Raw genomic sequence first — 16,199 nt, forward strand, 5'->3', positions numbered from 1 at the left:
CGCTGGGCCGCAGCTTCCCTGGACCTCGCCCGTGTCGCCTTCCGCTGGCCGTTCAAGCAGGGCAGCTGTTACACCCACGCATCCCCCGCCTCGCTTGCTCAGATGAGCCGCTCTGGGGGAGAAGCCCTTTCCCCCCTTTTAACCAATGGAAGCTTTACTTTTAATGGCATTGAAGATATTTTAATTAAAGATGTGAAAGTTAAAGGAAGCTGTTTCGTTTTTAAAAAGCTTTGAAATGCCACAGATGGCTCGATGGAATATGAATAATAGGATATTGTGAACTGCAGTTGCTAAAGCTTTTCCTGAGACAATGCTATATCCGTGTTTGCATTTTTAATTTAAAATTAAGTTGAGCTTTCTTTATCCACTGCAGTGATTGCACATCAACCCTGAATCAAGACTCTTTTTAGTGCAGGTTAATGCAAGGACAGGCAAATGACACACACAAACACATACAATGGGCTCTGCTGCTGCACAGAGAAAATGTGACCTGGCCCTGGACCATCCTTGGCCAAGGATTCCTACATTTGCTGCCCTGCCCCTGCCCAGGAAGTGAATTTGTATTTGGAAAAAGAACATACTAGGAGTCTTCGTGTACCAATAAAGTGCTATTCATACCCGAGTTCGAACAAGCCAATCCGGAATGTGTGACACTCTTCTGAGCAGAAAGCCCCCTCCTGGCTGTTTTCATGGGCCAATGGTCCTGCCTTTGGAGGCAAGGTGGTGGATGCAGGGCAGGAGCAGTGGGGCTTGGAGGTTCCTGCCTTCAGTCCTGCTGAATTGCCTGAGTCCCCAGCCATTTTCTCGGCTGCAGAAGCATTTCCTTGCTGCTCATTATTCCCAAGGATGCCACAAGATTCAGAAAGGCCCAGGCTCATTTTTGTCCAGCACAGCAGGAGGAATGGGGGAGGGTTCACATTTCTCCTGCCAAATTAAGTGATTCCATTGGGAGGAAGTCTGGCTGCATCAGCTCCTCCTTTTCCAGTCACCTCACTGTGTAGAGTTCCTCCCGGTCATTCCTGCAGATTTGGTAATGGCACAACAGTTTACGGGACCAGGCCCATGGGTCTTTCTGCTTATCTCCAGGAAGAAGGAGGAAGGCCACGCTGCTCGCCACCAGGATGTGCCAGATGCTGTGGGTGTAATAGTAATTTTCAGTAGTTTCCATGAAGGTGTATACTGCTATGGCCACGAGGGCCAAGCTGGTCCCGGGGAAGAGGAAAAAGATCCAGCGCTTCCAAGAGGGAGGGTAGCAGCGGCGCCGGGAGATTCCACGATAGACCTATGGGAGGAAAGACGGCTTACTGGGAGCAGCACAGCCAAGGGACTTGCCAGCCTGCTCCAAGGAGAGAATTCAGATAGCCTGTTGCAGAACCTGCTCTTAACATGTCTTGCATTCCTTGCAAGAGCAAAGCACCCTCAGGCCCAATTGGTTGCAGTCAAATGCCTGAAGAGCAAATGGCAGCGGGCTTCCTGCCACCCAGCTCAGAGGTTTGCTGATCATAAGGAGCTTCAGGAAGGAGGCCCAGAAGGCAGCAGTGTCATACCCAAATGCTTGCCATGATGGTGAGGGCAAAGACACAGGGGCCCATCATATTCCACACACCCCTGCGGTCCAGCTGTAGTGACATTGCAATGACCAGAGTCCCCAGCACACAGAGGACCTAGAGCAAAGGAGAAAAGGCCAAACAAGAAGATCCAGGACAGCTTTGGAAGCTGCTGATGGCAACGAGGGATATGCCCACCAGCACGTCCAGCTTCCTAGCAAACACTCACCACTACCACTTGTGCTGGTCACTTACACTGCAGCCAAGAAGCACCAGGCAAGAATAGCTCAAGGGGAAAAGTTCACCTCTTCCATCCCATAATCTGGTTTCCTCCCCCAATTCTTCACTAGTTTTAATTAGGGATTGCCTATGTCTCCCCATACATACATATTTCAGGATCTTCTCGACCTGTGCCATGCACAGAATGGTCACCCAGATGGAGACAACAGAGCCCAGAAAGTCACAGAACTGCAACGTGTCGTAATCCATAATGCACATTACAGCAATGCCAGGCTGGTCACAGGCGTGGTAGAACTGTAACCACAGTAAGGAAGAAAAGGAAGTAGTGGCAGAAAGGGGGCTGTTGCAGCAGGTCTGCATCTTCACAAGCTTGGCCCAGCTTTTGGGCCAATCCTTCCTTGCTCGGAAGTCCAGTGGGGCTAAGAAAACTCCAGAAACCCTCATTCACCCAGGCAGGCCAAAGAAATGGAAGCCAACTTGCTCACTTTCCATTGCAAAGAACTGAAGTGCTCCACAGCATGCATTGGACTAAAGAAAAACAAAAAAAACTTACTGTGGAAAAGAACATGGTGAAGGTATAAACGGAGGCCTCAACTAGGTGATAGTGGTAAAGGGCCACAGTGATTGCAGGCAGGAAGAACAGGTTGCTGAGGGTGAGCAAGAGGGTGGCCAAGATCTGGGTGCCTACAGACTGGGCCTTGGTTCTATCTGTGCAGCTCCAGCCAGCCCAACCTGCAAGAGGAAAAGGCAGGGAACACATTAGCTACAAAAAGCAATGCACTGCCAAAGGCTTGTTCTTCAACTAAACTATATCTTTGTCCTTCTTTCCTTGACTCCATGTGTGTGCTTCTAAAGTGGTGCAGCCATTGGCCTCCCAATACACTTGGTTTCACTTACAAAGTGCTTTTGCAAAGTACAGCCACTCCCAGAGGCATTCAAGCAAGTAGGCAGCTCCATGCAGAAGTTGGGTCCTGGTGGGGCTAGCTCTCCTTTCTTGGAGGAGGGGACTTGAGGCAGAGCTGCCCTGGCTGGGAGGCCTGGGAGCTAAATCCACTAAGAACAGCCTGGGGGATAGGAGCAAGTGAATGCTGGCTAGGATCTCTTACCAGCCTTGCAGATGCACCCTGTGTAGAGGTAACCATGGTGTCTCATTAGGCTGCACTGTCCGTAGGTCCCACAATCATCAAAGCAGGGGGTGAGGTAGGCAAACATGGCTACCTGGCCTTGAGCCAGATCACAGTCTCTGCACAAGAGGTGGAGAGAAAGAAGATGGGCCCAGGGAGATTCCACGATGCAGCAGATTCAGTCCTATTGGGAATGGCCAGCTCCACAAAGGGCAAACGGGGGGAGGGGGTAAGCACAAAGCCACTCCAGCAGCAGTTTTCTCCCTGTGCTGCAGAGAGCCAGGCCCATCTGGGAGATCCAGTACTCACTCTGATTCCTTTGGGCAAAGCAGCTTCAGGGACAGATACCAGCTGTCAGACTGTGGGTAAGGGACAATGACTGCAGCTTCCCTGGAGGACATGCTCATGTTCAAGAGGTAGCCCTGAGAGAAGGCTGGGTGGGAGGGAAGAAGCAAGCAAAGCAACTGCTGTTGGTCCATATCCTTTAAAAACCATCAGCTTTTCTGGAGTAAATGCACAGGTGCTCCAGGAAAGGGGAAATACAGTTGTCTGGACCAGTGGTGCATTTCAATTTATTTTACTACGGGTTCACTTGTGCATGTGCCTCCTGCCGCTGCCACTACCTGTTTGCCTGATCCGGGGCAAACCGACAGAAACCCACCTCTGGACTGTTGTCAAGCAGCTCTTCTGGCCACGTACCTGTCCAGCAGTCCCAGGAGCCATTCAGGAAAAGTGCAGGAGATGTGGGGCTCAAGCAGGCCAACACAGTGGCATTTCCAAAGCCCACGGAAGTCTGCAATGACAAAATTGGTCCCAGTTCTGAATTCTGGCAGGAAGCAAAATCTGTCAACCCTTGGCCCTCCATGCAGCAGGGGTTCATTCTCACCTGGTTCAGCACCAGGTTCAGCACCAGGTTCCCTCCACTGTCCATGCCGGAGTTTAGGTTAAGGAGCAGCAGAGTGGGAATATCGCTCTGAACGGGCACAATGGAATCTCCAAGAATGCGGAAACGCACAGAAACAACGTCCAGGTCCTCACGGACAACTGGCTGGCCATGCAGGCAGGCATTTCCTGGGCCAGAGGCATTGTGGCTGCCGCCCATGGCAAGCAGTGTGCTGTTTAGGTAGCCTCCTGGCATCGGCATCCCCTGGTTCTGCTTCAACCTCTGGTAGAAGCCAAGGAAGGAGGCCACATCTCCTGGCTTGCATGCTGCAAGGAGAGAAGCCAGCATATGCTCCACCACACAAATGGGCAGGAGAAAAGGGGAAGGCAAGACACCCTTCTGGATGGAAACAAGACCTCCCCTTCCTCAAAGCAGGGGCCACTATTCTCTTGATCAGATGAGAAAAGAAAGGAGCAGCAGGGATCTGAACAGGAATGGAGAGAGCCTTTGCTCAGATCCCCATAGTTGCCGGAACTTGTTCCCGATTCCAAGCATTCTGATCAGGGACACACACCTATGAAGAACACCACCATCTGAAAGGACACACTGGCGCTGGCACCACCAAGGCTCTCCACTGTGATCCAAAGCCACCTTCCCCATGGTGGGGAAGGCAAGAAGATGCTGCAGGCCTCCAGGCAGTGAAGCATCTTCTGGGAAGACCAAGAGAGCACAGCCGAACCCAAGGTGACCCAGAGGGCACAAGCCGCAGCAGAGCCATTCTCCATGCATTTCTCCAGCTCAAAGCGCATCCCAGCAGTGTACTCGGGGACAAAGATCCTGCAATACATTTCCGATGCAGACAGAGGCCCAGGAAGTCAGCAGATGCTTCTTGGGCTTAAAGGGGCCAGCCGATGCGCCTCACCCCCCATCCCATGCTACTCACTTGGCATGAAGTGGCCTACTAGCCCCCTTGGACAGAACCCGTTGCACAGACACATCAGGCTGAAGGATTACAACGTCCACCTGGCGCAGCACAAACACGTCAGGCTGGAAGGTGTAGCTGCAAGATCTAGAGAATTCCTGCAGGCAGAAAGGCCAGTCAGGGAAACTGCCCTGCTCAATTCCAGCTCCACCAGTTCTTGTCTAGCATGGTGGACACATCTTGGATCATGGCATGCCACAGATTTGGGCTCAGGACTTCCACATCTCCTGCAGGCTGTTTCCCCCACTCCTGCCAGCCCAGTTCTCACCTTCACCTCAATCTTGCTTGATGCTGCAGGCAGGTGGGCAGCGAGAAACCAGTCCCCAGCAGCCGGGTTAGTGAGGTTAACAAAAGTGCTATTCTGCAGGGCAGCATCCAAGGTCAGAGTCTGGCTGAAGGAAGGAGGGACGCTTGTGTTCAGGGGAAACTCTGTGCCCAAAGGGTTGATGACAGGAGGGGCACCATAGCGGATGTGGCTGGAGGACACAGGTCAAGAGAAGGGATCAATCACTCTCTCTGTCCCTTGAGATGGAGACCCTGAGCCCTCTGGTACTCCCTGCCACAGCAGCAGCAGGGGAGACTCACAAGGTGACCTGAGTCTTGCCACACCCAGGGCCTTTGTCTCTGGAAGCCTGCAGAAGCCATCGCAACAGCACTGTGTCCTCTGGGACACGGAAACGGAAAATTTTGGCACTTCCATACCAACTGTAGAAGGACAGTGTCTGTGAGCTCTGGGAAAAATACTCAGAAAGAAATGCCGGATCTGAGAAGAAAAGAAGAACCACCACATAGAGAGCCCTCAGGTGCCTAGCCATAGCTGCAGGCAGGTCCTGGTGGGGAGGGGCTGGGCTACTGGTCAAGCACATCATGGACTGGCCACAAGTGCCATTGTCTCCATTGCAGGTCTCAGCGGGTTATCAGTGGCTGCTCTGGGGCAGTGAAACTGGCTGGCCAGCCCAGGAATGACCTTGAAGTGACCATCACCCACACAGGCAGCCTCTGAGCAGGAAGGGTCTACATGTCCGTTCTGAGACCTCCGAGAGTCCTGGGAGGAAGTCACAGAGCACAGCGATCCAGGGCAGGCACGTAGGCAGGCACACCCAGGCCTGCAGGCATCACTGCTCTGGATTTTGCACCACAAACCCATTTCCGGAAAAGAGGACTCAGTCTTCCCTCCCACTGCCTGAGGGCTGGGCACGGTGAGGACTGGGCACGACCAGCCACTGGATAAAGGCACAATACTGCCCCTGCTGCCCTGATGCCCTGCATGTCACCAGGAACAGTTGTGCCAGGCAAGGAAATCTAGACGTGGGTATCAGGAAAGAAGGGGGGAAGGGAGGAAGCGAGCGCCCCAAGACAATGTGCCTGCCTGCCGCCTACCCTGAAGCCCGGCAGCCTTGACCCAGGAAAGGAAGCCAGGGAGATCAAACCCTGCCCCCCCAGCCCAGTGTCTGGGCACCGGCCCACCATTCCCAGGCACAGATGCCCAGGAAGAAGCCCCTGACCAGATGCCACAAAGCCCTGCCACCAGGAGACCCTGTGGAGCCACTGCTCGCCGGCCCGTCTCCACGGGGGCTGCCGGGCTTCCTGCCAGGAAAGCAGCCCGGGCTCCTTCGAATAGGCAGCCCTCCCAGCAACAGAAGAGCCGGCGCTGGGCCGCCGCCCTCAGCCAGCTTGCCAGAGGAGAGGCGCTAGAGGCGACTCAGGGAAGCGCGCCTCGGAGAGCGGACGGAGGGCCGCGCCCGGTCGAGGCAAGGTAGCGGGCGCGGCTTCCCCGATCCGCCCGGCACCGGCCAGAGGAGCAGCGGGGGATGCGCGGCTCACCCTCGGCGCCTTCGGCCAGCTCAGCCTCCTTCTTCTCCGAGGGGGCGGCGGCGGCGAGGAGCAGGAGGAACAGAGGGCAGCGGGGGAGCGAAGCGCCAGCCATCTCCGCTAGGGCTCCGCACCCGGACTGGCCGGCCAGCGGGGCCGCCAGGGGGAACCGGCGGGGCAGGAGGGGAGGCGGTTGGGCACGCGCTGCGGGCGGCGCTTGACCGGGAAGGAGGCAGACGGGCTCCACCCTCAGGCCGCCGGGAAGAGCGGGGGCCGGCACTCGGGGCTGGCGGGGTGAGAGGCCGCCTCCCTGCGGAGCAAATTCATTGCCAGCCTTTGCCTTCGGGCTCGCCTGGCTCGCAGACCCGCGTGATTCCGGGCGACGCTGGAGCGGGAGAGGGAAGGGCCGTATCTCCGGGCCAGCGCCCCCTCCCCCCGAACTGTCCCAGAATGCGGCCGCCGGAAGATCCCGCGAACTTGCCCCCCTCCCCCCGCCTCATTCTAACGGGCGGTCCCTTGTGCCAGACATGGCCGTCTTTGGGGGTCCCAGCGGGAAGCTGAAGGTGGGGTGAGTCGCCCGCTGCCCCAAACTGGTCCGCGGCGCTTCGGCCAACTGCCTGGCGGGCGAAGGGGCGGCTGCCGGGGCATCCTCGAAATGACCCAGGGCCGGGAATGTTATTTGGGGAAGGTGCCCTCAAGGTCCCTCTGGTTTTGGGGCATCCTAGACTAAGAGAACCGTGAGTTTAAGTCCGGGCTTAGCCATAAAAGCCAGCTGGGTAATGTGGGCCAGTCATTGTCTCTCGGCCAAACCCACCTCACAGGGTTGTTATGGGGAAAATAGGAGGAAAGTGTCCTGGATATGTTCACTGCCTTGAATTCTTTGTAAAAATAATAAGGGCAGAATAGGGAGTATGCCCTGTGTAAAAGAAAGGGTTCATAATGACCAGTTGCTAAATTCTAGGCATTCTAAAAGGCACAACCTAGCCTGTCCTGTTTGCTCTGCCCCACTTGACTTGTCATGTGAATCTTTTGATCCAATTAAAACAAAATGCTGATTTGAGATGTGATCATCTAGGAACCTAGTGATATCAAATACAATTGTGTTCTAAAAATGAACAAGGGAGCTACAATGTTGGGAACTTTATTTTTCGTGTCTCTGGAGATTCCCAGTCCTCCAGGTCATGGTTGTCCCAAAGGTGCTTTTTCAAGAGGCAACTGGACTTTCTGTTTTTTCTTTCAAGGCTTTTCACTTCTCAGCCAAGTTCTTCAGCTTCTTTCTTTTCTGTGCTCCCCAAAGCAGCTTAAGTGTTCAAGCTCAAGTTCACCACATTTTATCTCAAGAAAAAGGCTTGCCTCTTCACAATATTCCATGAGAGGAATTTTGGAATTCTTCGAAACTCCCCCACATCCTCACGCCTCCCATATTCTTCACTACTGAGAAGAGCCCCTTGGAGGCTGTGTGCGAGGGCTGCTTTGGCAGGGGGGAGTCCCTGGGATGGGGGCAGGGCAGACCCCAAAAGCCCCCTTCCCCACAGCACATACCTTCAACATTTCTTGCTCAGGCCAGGAGCACCAAGGGCAGGTCTAGGTTTTTTTCAGGTCAAGAATGAAGGGGGGTAGGCAGTGCAGTCACCATTTTCAGAGCAGTTGTTGCTGAGCATAGAAACAGAGAGGCAAAGCAGAAATCAGCCCCATTAAAAAAATTAAGTGGTACAGAGCTCTTCTAATGGGTAATGTGGTTACTTCATTTATGTCTCTACAGTATGGAAGCTAGCTAATTGCATTATGTATATAAGTCACGGTTAAGGCAATCAGAGGCGTTAATCATAGTCAGAAGTCTTTTAGTCCGGGTGTCCCCAATCCCCGGTCCATGGATTGGCACCAGTCTGTGGTATGGCAGCAACTGGGCAGCGCAAACAAGCAAAGCCCCATCCGTGGGTGCAGGCAGCACACAAAACCACGCCCCCTCTGGTCTACGGAAAAACCTTTCTCCCTGGAACCGGTCCCTGGTGCCAAAAACATTGGTGGTGCTGTTCTAGTCCAATCCTCTGTTCAGGTTGAGAATCCTCAGACCATCCCGGGAAAACTGTCCCATTGTTTCTTGAACACCTCGGTGATGGAGCGCACACATCTTCAGCAGGCAAACTATTTCACTACCTCACAGCTTTATAGGCAAAATGGGCAAACCCTACAGCTGTTAGCCAGCTTCCAGTACTAGCAAGGGGTAGTTTTATGCTGTTCTTTTCAGCGCTGCTCTTTCAGACTCTATCCCTCATAGAAGTTGCAGGTGGGACGGGGGGAGAGGGGAGTTGCCACATTGCAAATACACAAGGACAGAGCTTGGTGCACTATCATGCCTTTATCATTTGGCACCATGGTGATTAGGAGTAAACTACACTTTTTTCACACATTCATACAATACATTTAGCTGGTTACCAAATACACCCATTTTTATTTTACTTTGTTGAGTTTGCAGAATACCCAGGGTAGGTCCTAGGTAACAAAGCAAAGCTAAAGCTGCCAAACACAATTCTTCTTTCTGTTAGGTATCTGGCCTGGTTCAGCCTGCTGTGGGAACACAGCTCATCTTGTTCCAAAGCCTGGCAGGCAATGTTATCTTCTTTTCCTTCCAGACCACCCGCTTCAGATCCATTGAAGGATCTGACAGAAGTGGACCAGCAACTGATCCGAGGTATTTGGGGAAAGGTGTTTGACAATGCTGAAGAAAATGGCAGAATTGTTATCATCAGGTACTGGCGGTAGAAAACTGAGTCCCCTTTTGTGGAAGTTTTGTTTGGTGCTCGGAGAAAGTCTACCACGAGACCCAGTCTTCTTGGCAGCCCAATAGTGGGACTGGGCTTCTTCCCAGATACATGGCATTGTCCTAATTTTGTATGGGACGGGAAAGTAGATTCCTTGCTATACTCCCCCGGAAGATGATTAATAAATACAAGAATTAAAACACTTTGCTAAAAAACAAAAACGTTACATCACAGAGACTATAAATGACAACCATCCAACTGCTGGTGAAGAAGTGACACGGTTTCTCCTGCTACGAAAAAGATAGCTGGGGATACCCTTTTATGTCCAGCCCTGACCAAAACCTGCATTAGGCCAATGAGCCATGGCTTCCATTCTTTCAGATGCCAGTGTCTGGATTCCTTTGGTTGACGAATGAGAAATCTTGTTTGATGAGGTATCTAGCCACACCAGGGAAATGAAGAGCATAGATTCTCATCTGCTCAAGGTTGACTCAGCTTTCCATCCTTCTGAGATTGGTGAAATGCAGACCCAGATTTTTGGGGGCAATATGCTGACTCTGTAAACCACTTAGAGAGGACTCCAAAGCCCTGTGAAATGGTATATAAGTGTAAGCGCTATTACTATATAATGTAGAACTGCTCAGTCCAACTCAGCATAGGGAGAGAAAGCAGCTGAGCAAAATTTGCCTGCCTCTTTTCCTTCTGCTCAGGTTCTTCACAGAGTACCCAGAGAGTAAGCAGTATTTCAAGAACATTCCAGCTGAAGGGGACCTGATGATGATCCCGGAGGTGGGCTTCCATGGCCGTAGGATCATGGTGACCCTGAACCAGCTGATTGAAAGCATGGGTCACTGGAAGCAAGCCTGCAAACTCATCAAGCGGCTGGTGGGAAGCCACAAGAACATACACAAGGTCCCATTAGGCATGTTCCAGGTACCTAAGAAGGGAAGCAGACCCATGATCTGCCATGGGGCAGCTGAGGTAACTGCATGGTGGCCATCCCTTCCCCAGAGGGGAGATTTTTGGCACATAGTTGCCTACCTGCCTGCCTGCAGTATCCATGACCTGACCCCAGTGGGCCACAAGAGCTTCTGCAGAAAGATAGAGCATCTGCTGGGAGTCCCCTTGTTGGCATGGTATCTCCCTTTCAGAGGCTCCCAAGGTAGGTGATCTTGGACGTGGGTGGGAGTCCTCTAGCGCTTGTCTCAGATGGTCCTCTCATAGCTCTGCCTTTACCTAGTTCCTATTTCAGGCCATTCTCTCTGTCTTCCAAGATCTCCTCAAAGAAGAGTTTACTGATGATGCCCAGTTAGCCTGGGAGAAGTTTTTCCTAATTCTTCAAGAAGAAATTGAAGCTGCTTATGCACAAGAAGAGAAGCCTTGAACAAGCCCTGACTGATATTAAGTAATCGGGGAGTGGCCCCCCCATCTCATTGTGCTCATATTGGAGGAAATACAAAATAAATGAAATCAAATATAAATAGAATGAAATGAAATGAGTCCTTGAATAAAGTGCTGGTTATTTCTCCTCTGTGTTGTGCTCCTTTCTTCCGAATTCTCCAGGACACCTCAACCCATGAAAAGATATACAGGTATTGTTTGTGTACATGCACAGGGGTGGGACTAGTCTCCTTGCCTTCCCACTGAGACAAGGAGCTCCCCCTCCCTCCACAGCCCCAAGAGAGTTGCCAGGCAAGAAGAGCCAGCTCTGGAGTAGTTCCATGAAGATTGGATGACAAAAGAAGAAGGCCAACTTAGGGCATGTGAAGTGGTGACTCTGCAGGCTGGGGGAGGGGGGGGGGGCTGTGTTCCCATGACTGGCAGTGATAGGCGGGGGAGGCCCCTTGGTCAAGTTCAACAGAAAGTTGTTTATTATCGCAGCTTTAAACCTCTGCAGCCCCAGAGGACTCTGGGCAATCCCTGGGCATCTTGGAGGTGCTGAGCCCAGGCAGGGTGCTGCCACAGGTGCTCAAAGCACCCCAGCCCCCTATTCACCATGTGACTTGGTCTCTGCTAAGATGAGACCAAGGCCAAAGTGGCTTGTGGGTCTAACTGGTCAGGTGTCCAGGATTCAGGGTAAAGTTACACAAGTGAGGGAAATTATCTGCACAGGTCTGGTCACTGTCTTCCTGGTGGTTGATTTTGGACCAGATGCACAGTGGCAACCATTAGTCGCTGTATTGGATCCTAAATAGCCCTTTTAATGAAATGAGGGATAACCACCTTTCCCTCCAGGTCAACCTCCCCAGAAGGAAATGCTGGCCATTGGTTCATAGTGACCCTGGTGCAGCACTTGCAACTGGTGGCCCAGCCTTCCCTGTTACTCAGCTCTGCCACGCCCACTGTCCCTCCTTCAGCCAAGGGCTGAGCTTAGCTCATCTGTGGCTGAGGGCCCTGAGCTGGACAACAAGTCTTCCTGTCTAACAGTGTGCATCTCACTTGCCTTTTGCTGGCAGAAACAGCAGTGTGGAGGAGAGAGCTCCACTTTTGCTGTGGCTGTGGAAGGGACCCCAGGATTGGGAGGTGTTGGGAAAAGAATGTTTACTCTGAAAGTATTTCTGGAAATGGCCACTTGCTCTCCCTGCTCCCAATCTCTTGTTTCCCAAGTGCCCAAAGGTGTGCTGCTGAAATGGGGGGGGGGATTATTGTGTGATCTAGCCCAAAAAGCAAAGTATGTTTGCCAACTCTGCTTCTAGCTCTTCTGCATGCCTGGTCTTACTGCCACAGTGGACACCCTGGTTTCCTTACTCCTTAGCTGCTCTGGGATAGGATTTTGGGGAGGGGAGACAAGCCTGATTCCACCCAGAGGCAAACAAATATGTTTGGTTCCTTGCTTGTTCTTAACTATAATGGCAGGGTTCTACATTATAGGTGAGGGTGCCCTTTTCTTTTACTATATGCAAGCAGAGCGCCAGTTTGGTATAATGTTACGGCACCAGGCTAGAAAGCAGGAGATAATGAAGTCTACAGGTATGGATAACCTTGGACAGTCACTCTGCTCAGCCATCTGAAGAAGGAGGCAGAGCCAACCACTTCCCTGCAAGGACTGTCCTAGGCCGCCATCAGGGATCAACACCAACTCAAAGGCAGACACACACTCAGAGTCCTTTCCCAATGGCCATAGGGTCCTGCTCTTTCCTTCAGCCCAAAAAGCTAATGCAGCAGGCAAGCAGCGATTCAAAAACACCTTTATTGCTCAGTGGCCCAGGTGAGGCACCCTGAAGGCAGGCAGCTCAGAAGAAGGCAAAGAAGGGTGCCTGGTTGTGGCCTGTCGAGCTCATCTGTATTTTTCACACAGGGTGTCAGCCACCTGTTCGAGGAACTTGTCCCAGGCCAGGCAGGTGGAGGCAGTGTACTCGTTGCGCAGATGAGTGGCCAGAGATACATGGAAGCATTTGGACAGCAGCTGCAGGAAGGAGGAGGAGGAAGAGGAAGGCAAGAGTTAGCCGGGCGTGTGGGATGGGCACCACTCTTCCCACCCTGAAGTCGCTTTACCCAGACTTGCCCCGAAGTTGACAGGGTCCACGCGGAGGTTGTAGGCATGCAGGTCGCTAAGCTGGGAGAGGGTGCCGCGGATGTCGTCCAGGTGCTTCAGGGCGCTGTCCAGCGCCTTGCCCACTTTCTCTCCCTGGTGGACGATGTCCTTCGAGCCGGGACTCAAGTTAAAGTGGGAGAAGTAGGTCTTGCTCTGCGGGTAGACCATGAATAACCTGCGATAGGGAAAAGGAAGAGAAGGGGTCCGTCAGGGGGCCCTGGTGGCAGGGAAATGGGAGGCAGCGGGAGGCCATTGCAGGAAAGGAAGGCTGCGCCCGCCCGCCCACCTGCCTACCTGTTCAGCGCATCGGCGCCAACGTCCTCGAGGCGACACCCCAGTTTGCCAACGGAGGCTTGAAGCAGCCTGCGGTCCTCGGCGGTCAGCACCATGGTTGTGGCAGAGCAGGAGGAGATCGAGGGAGGGCCGGTGGTTCGTTAGGCAGAAGCAGACTGGGAGCCGGGACGCCACCGTCGCTTATATAGCTGCCCTCTCCTCGGTCCGCCCCTCTTATCTTATCGCCGTCGCGGTGGCAGTCAGGAGCGCTGCTGCGGGGCGGGACTCGCTTCGCTGCGGCTTCCCAGCCCAGCCCTGAGCCGCGCTCGAGGGAATTGGTGGAAGGCAGAAGGGGGGGTCTCCACTGGAGAATTCCCGCGCCCAGAGGGTCTCCTCGACCTTTCCGCCGAGCGTCTCGGTCAATTCACAGGAAAAATGCCCGACCTGCGGAGAGCGCCCGATCCTGGAATTCCGAGACGGGTTTGTGGGACGACTAAAGGTGGCCGTGTGTATGTGTCGCTGGAGTCTGAAGACACGAGGGCGGTTAGGATGGGAAGGAAAAGCTCTCCTGACCGGGAGGGAAGCCCAGGAGTTGGGTCTCTATCCTGACACAGTTGTGTTTGGAAGAAAAGCCCCTGCCCGCCCGTCACACTGGGCTCCCCTCAGAGGCCCTAAACATTTAAAGAATCGGTGACTTCACCTGACTGGGCACTTTAGAAAATAAAAAAGATCAGTGAAATAAGATAAGCAGAATATATGCATGCAGAATATTGTTTTCCTTTCCCAACCAATATTATGATTGCCCAAAGTGCTCCTGCTTTACAGCTCAGTACTGTACTGATCTACTAATCCCCCAAGGAAGTAAATAAATAAGTAAATAAATAAAAGTCAGTATGCTAAGTCTTGGCTTTTTAACAGCCATTACTTAACCACAGCTGGCTGAGTTTACAACCCCCACCCCCCAAGATGCTAAATAACATAGTTTGGCTGAGTCCAAGCTTCCTATGTGCGTGAAAGGAAGTTTTTTTTAGAGTTTGCACCCTAATCTGGGTTAGGCAGTGACTTGGCCTTGGCCTTTCTTTCCCAGCCTTCCTGGACAGGCAAAAAAGAAAGCCTGGGTCCATCTAAAAATCTACGGAACAATAGGACATAGGGGAAAACAGCCTGTAGGAATAGAGGAAAGGTTTATGTAAAGACATGTGCAGTAAAATGCCATGATCTCAGTAGCTGGTTACCTCTTAACCTATGAACTCACCTAATTAGCAGAACCAGATGTAAGTAGAGAGGAAAGGTTACGTACAGACATGCGCAGCAAGCCTCCATGATCTCAGTGACCGATTACCTCAACTGTTTATGAGAACCAGGTAGTACCAGGAACTGTTCTGTTTTGTGAAGCTTCTACCTTGCCTGGGATAGTCTTAGGGATTGACAAGGAAAATGTACCAATAAGATGCTGTTGCTACCCCTGCTTTTGCTTTGCTTCTTAAAACTGCATAAAAGCCAAGTAAACTCTGCGTAAGGCAGACAGACATTTTGGACACCACTGCTGTGATGGATTTCTGAGACCTACAGCAGCCACCTGTTGATGACCTACAACCTACGTTGAATATTTAATATTTTAAGCTCTTGCTTACCTCTAGGGCATATTTTGTATTTTGATCCAATTTTTATTCTTTGCAAATGACTTGAAGTGGCAAACATACCTAATATTCATCCCTCCTCCTATTTCCCCAACGACCCTGAGGTGGGTTGGGCTGAGTGCCTAAAACCAACAACTGGCTTTCATGCCTTAAGTAGGGCCTGGAACTCACTGTTTCCTGTACTGAAGGTGCTTTTTTAGGAGGCAACTGGTTTTTTTCTTTGAAGATGTTTCGCTTCTCATCCAAAAAGCTTCTTTGGTTCTGAGAATCGCTACAGACTGTCTCCTGGTTTCTAGGCCAGCACCTGAACTACATCAAACTGGCTCTCACTTTTTCTTCCTTCCAGGATAATGAAAAAGAGCTGCCAAGACATGCAGAAGAACCACAGCTTCTACTACAAGGCAGCCATTAGTGAGGGCAAAACAGGCTTGAGGCTGCTGCCTCTTGGATGTCCTTTTCCCTGATCCATAGGAAATTGTGTGTGTGCGTGCGCGTGTGTGCAAAAATCCTCCACAGGGCCTTCCTGCTCTTTACCTGACAATGGAAAACACCAAGACTTGTCTCCTACCGAGCATGGCTAACACAAAGACCCAGCCCAATTGCATTGGTTGACTGGAGCAACTTTGTGGACATGTAAACTCAATGCCTTGCAGGACTGCACCTTGAGAAAGGCCATTACATTTCTCACATTTAATGGGAAGTTAATTTCTCATGCTAACCTTGGATTCTGCTTGAGTATTTGGGATAAGTGTGTGTGCGCGTGTGTTGTGTGTGTAAAAGCAGAGGCTTCCCTGCAGCACTATGCAAATTGGGATGTGAAGACACTAGGAACAGATAACAAAGCAAACAAACAAATAAAAATGTGCTGGGAGCTCCCATTCTGTTGAATAAATACCAGTGAAGCCAGACAATTTAGATTTCAGGTAAAAGGCTGCATTCAGCCTCCTATACTTTAGAGGATGTCAGGTGTGCAGGAATATAAATATGTGTGACTCAACTTCCAAGAAACCTTTTGGTTGGGATAATTTGAACTGTTCTGCTGGTAGCCTCTCCTCCTAACTTAGTAACATGTTTTAAAACTTGCAGTTAGCAAGCACATAGGAGGAGGCTCCAGCCAAGCATTATTGCTTTCAGCACAAAAAGGCAGAATCTGAAATTCTGGGCAGATATATGGGAATACCTTTTGCCCTTTTCTCATTTTACTGTTGTGCTCCTCCCTGCCAAACTGCTTTGATTAGCCAAGGAACTCCCAAACTCCCAAAACATGGTAAAGAAAGTGACAATCAAATTAGTGACATTGAACTTCTTTCCTAGTACGCTGAGTAGGTAGTTTGTTGGTTCCCCGTAGGCAAAAATGTGTAAAGCAAAGTTGGATGATTTTTACTAGATGAAATGATACAA

At 51.7% G+C, this 16,199-nt stretch overlaps 3 protein-coding genes across 5 annotated transcripts; 1 reads left to right on the forward strand and 2 right to left on the reverse strand.

Moving 5' to 3' along the window:
• Positions 1 to 153: 153 nt before the first annotated feature.
• Positions 154 to 6,943, reverse strand: PGAP6 (post-GPI attachment to proteins 6). Of its 3 annotated transcripts, XM_081965970.1 has the most exons (13): positions 6,601 to 6,943; positions 5,362 to 5,539; positions 5,045 to 5,252; positions 4,738 to 4,874; positions 4,369 to 4,631; positions 3,798 to 4,120; positions 3,611 to 3,704; positions 3,221 to 3,344; positions 2,894 to 3,030; positions 2,341 to 2,519; positions 1,935 to 2,081; positions 1,548 to 1,664; positions 154 to 1,282 (listed from the first exon to the last, which is right to left on the reverse strand). In XM_081965970.1, the coding sequence occupies exons 1-13, from the start codon at positions 6,701 to 6,703 to the stop codon at positions 986 to 988; spliced, it is 2,307 nt and encodes a 768-aa protein (XP_081822096.1). In that variant the 5' UTR covers positions 6,704 to 6,943; the 3' UTR covers positions 154 to 985. The 3 variants fall into 3 exon arrangements, with proteins under 3 accessions (XP_081822096.1, XP_081822095.1, XP_081822097.1); XM_081965969.1 differs by having other exon boundaries at positions 5,362 to 6,736; XM_081965971.1 differs by lacking the exons at positions 1,548 to 1,664; positions 1,935 to 2,081 and having other exon boundaries at positions 5,362 to 6,737.
• On the forward strand, positions 6,819 to 10,863 carry LOC309398517 (myoglobin-like; the record flags this gene model as incomplete). Its single annotated transcript, XM_081965483.1, has 4 exons — positions 6,819 to 7,156; positions 9,222 to 9,338; positions 10,061 to 10,283; positions 10,591 to 10,863. Coding segments are annotated over 4 exons (822 nt in total), but the record flags the coding sequence as incomplete, so codon positions are not given.
• Positions 10,864 to 12,521: 1,658 nt separating this feature from the next.
• LOC309398443 (hemoglobin subunit alpha-D) lies at positions 12,522 to 13,339 on the reverse strand. Its single transcript, XM_081965339.1, has 3 exons — positions 13,180 to 13,339; positions 12,856 to 13,060; positions 12,522 to 12,756 (listed from the first exon to the last, which is right to left on the reverse strand). The coding sequence occupies exons 1-3, from the start codon at positions 13,272 to 13,274 to the stop codon at positions 12,628 to 12,630; spliced, it is 429 nt and encodes a 142-aa protein (XP_081821465.1). The 5' UTR covers positions 13,275 to 13,339; the 3' UTR covers positions 12,522 to 12,627.
• Positions 13,340 to 16,199: the final 2,860 nt, after the last annotated feature.

This window comes from Natrix helvetica (assembly GCF_964273705.1).
Source record: "Natrix helvetica genome assembly, chromosome: 13".
Classification (NCBI taxonomy): Eukaryota; Metazoa; Chordata; class Lepidosauria; order Squamata; family Natricidae; genus Natrix; species Natrix helvetica.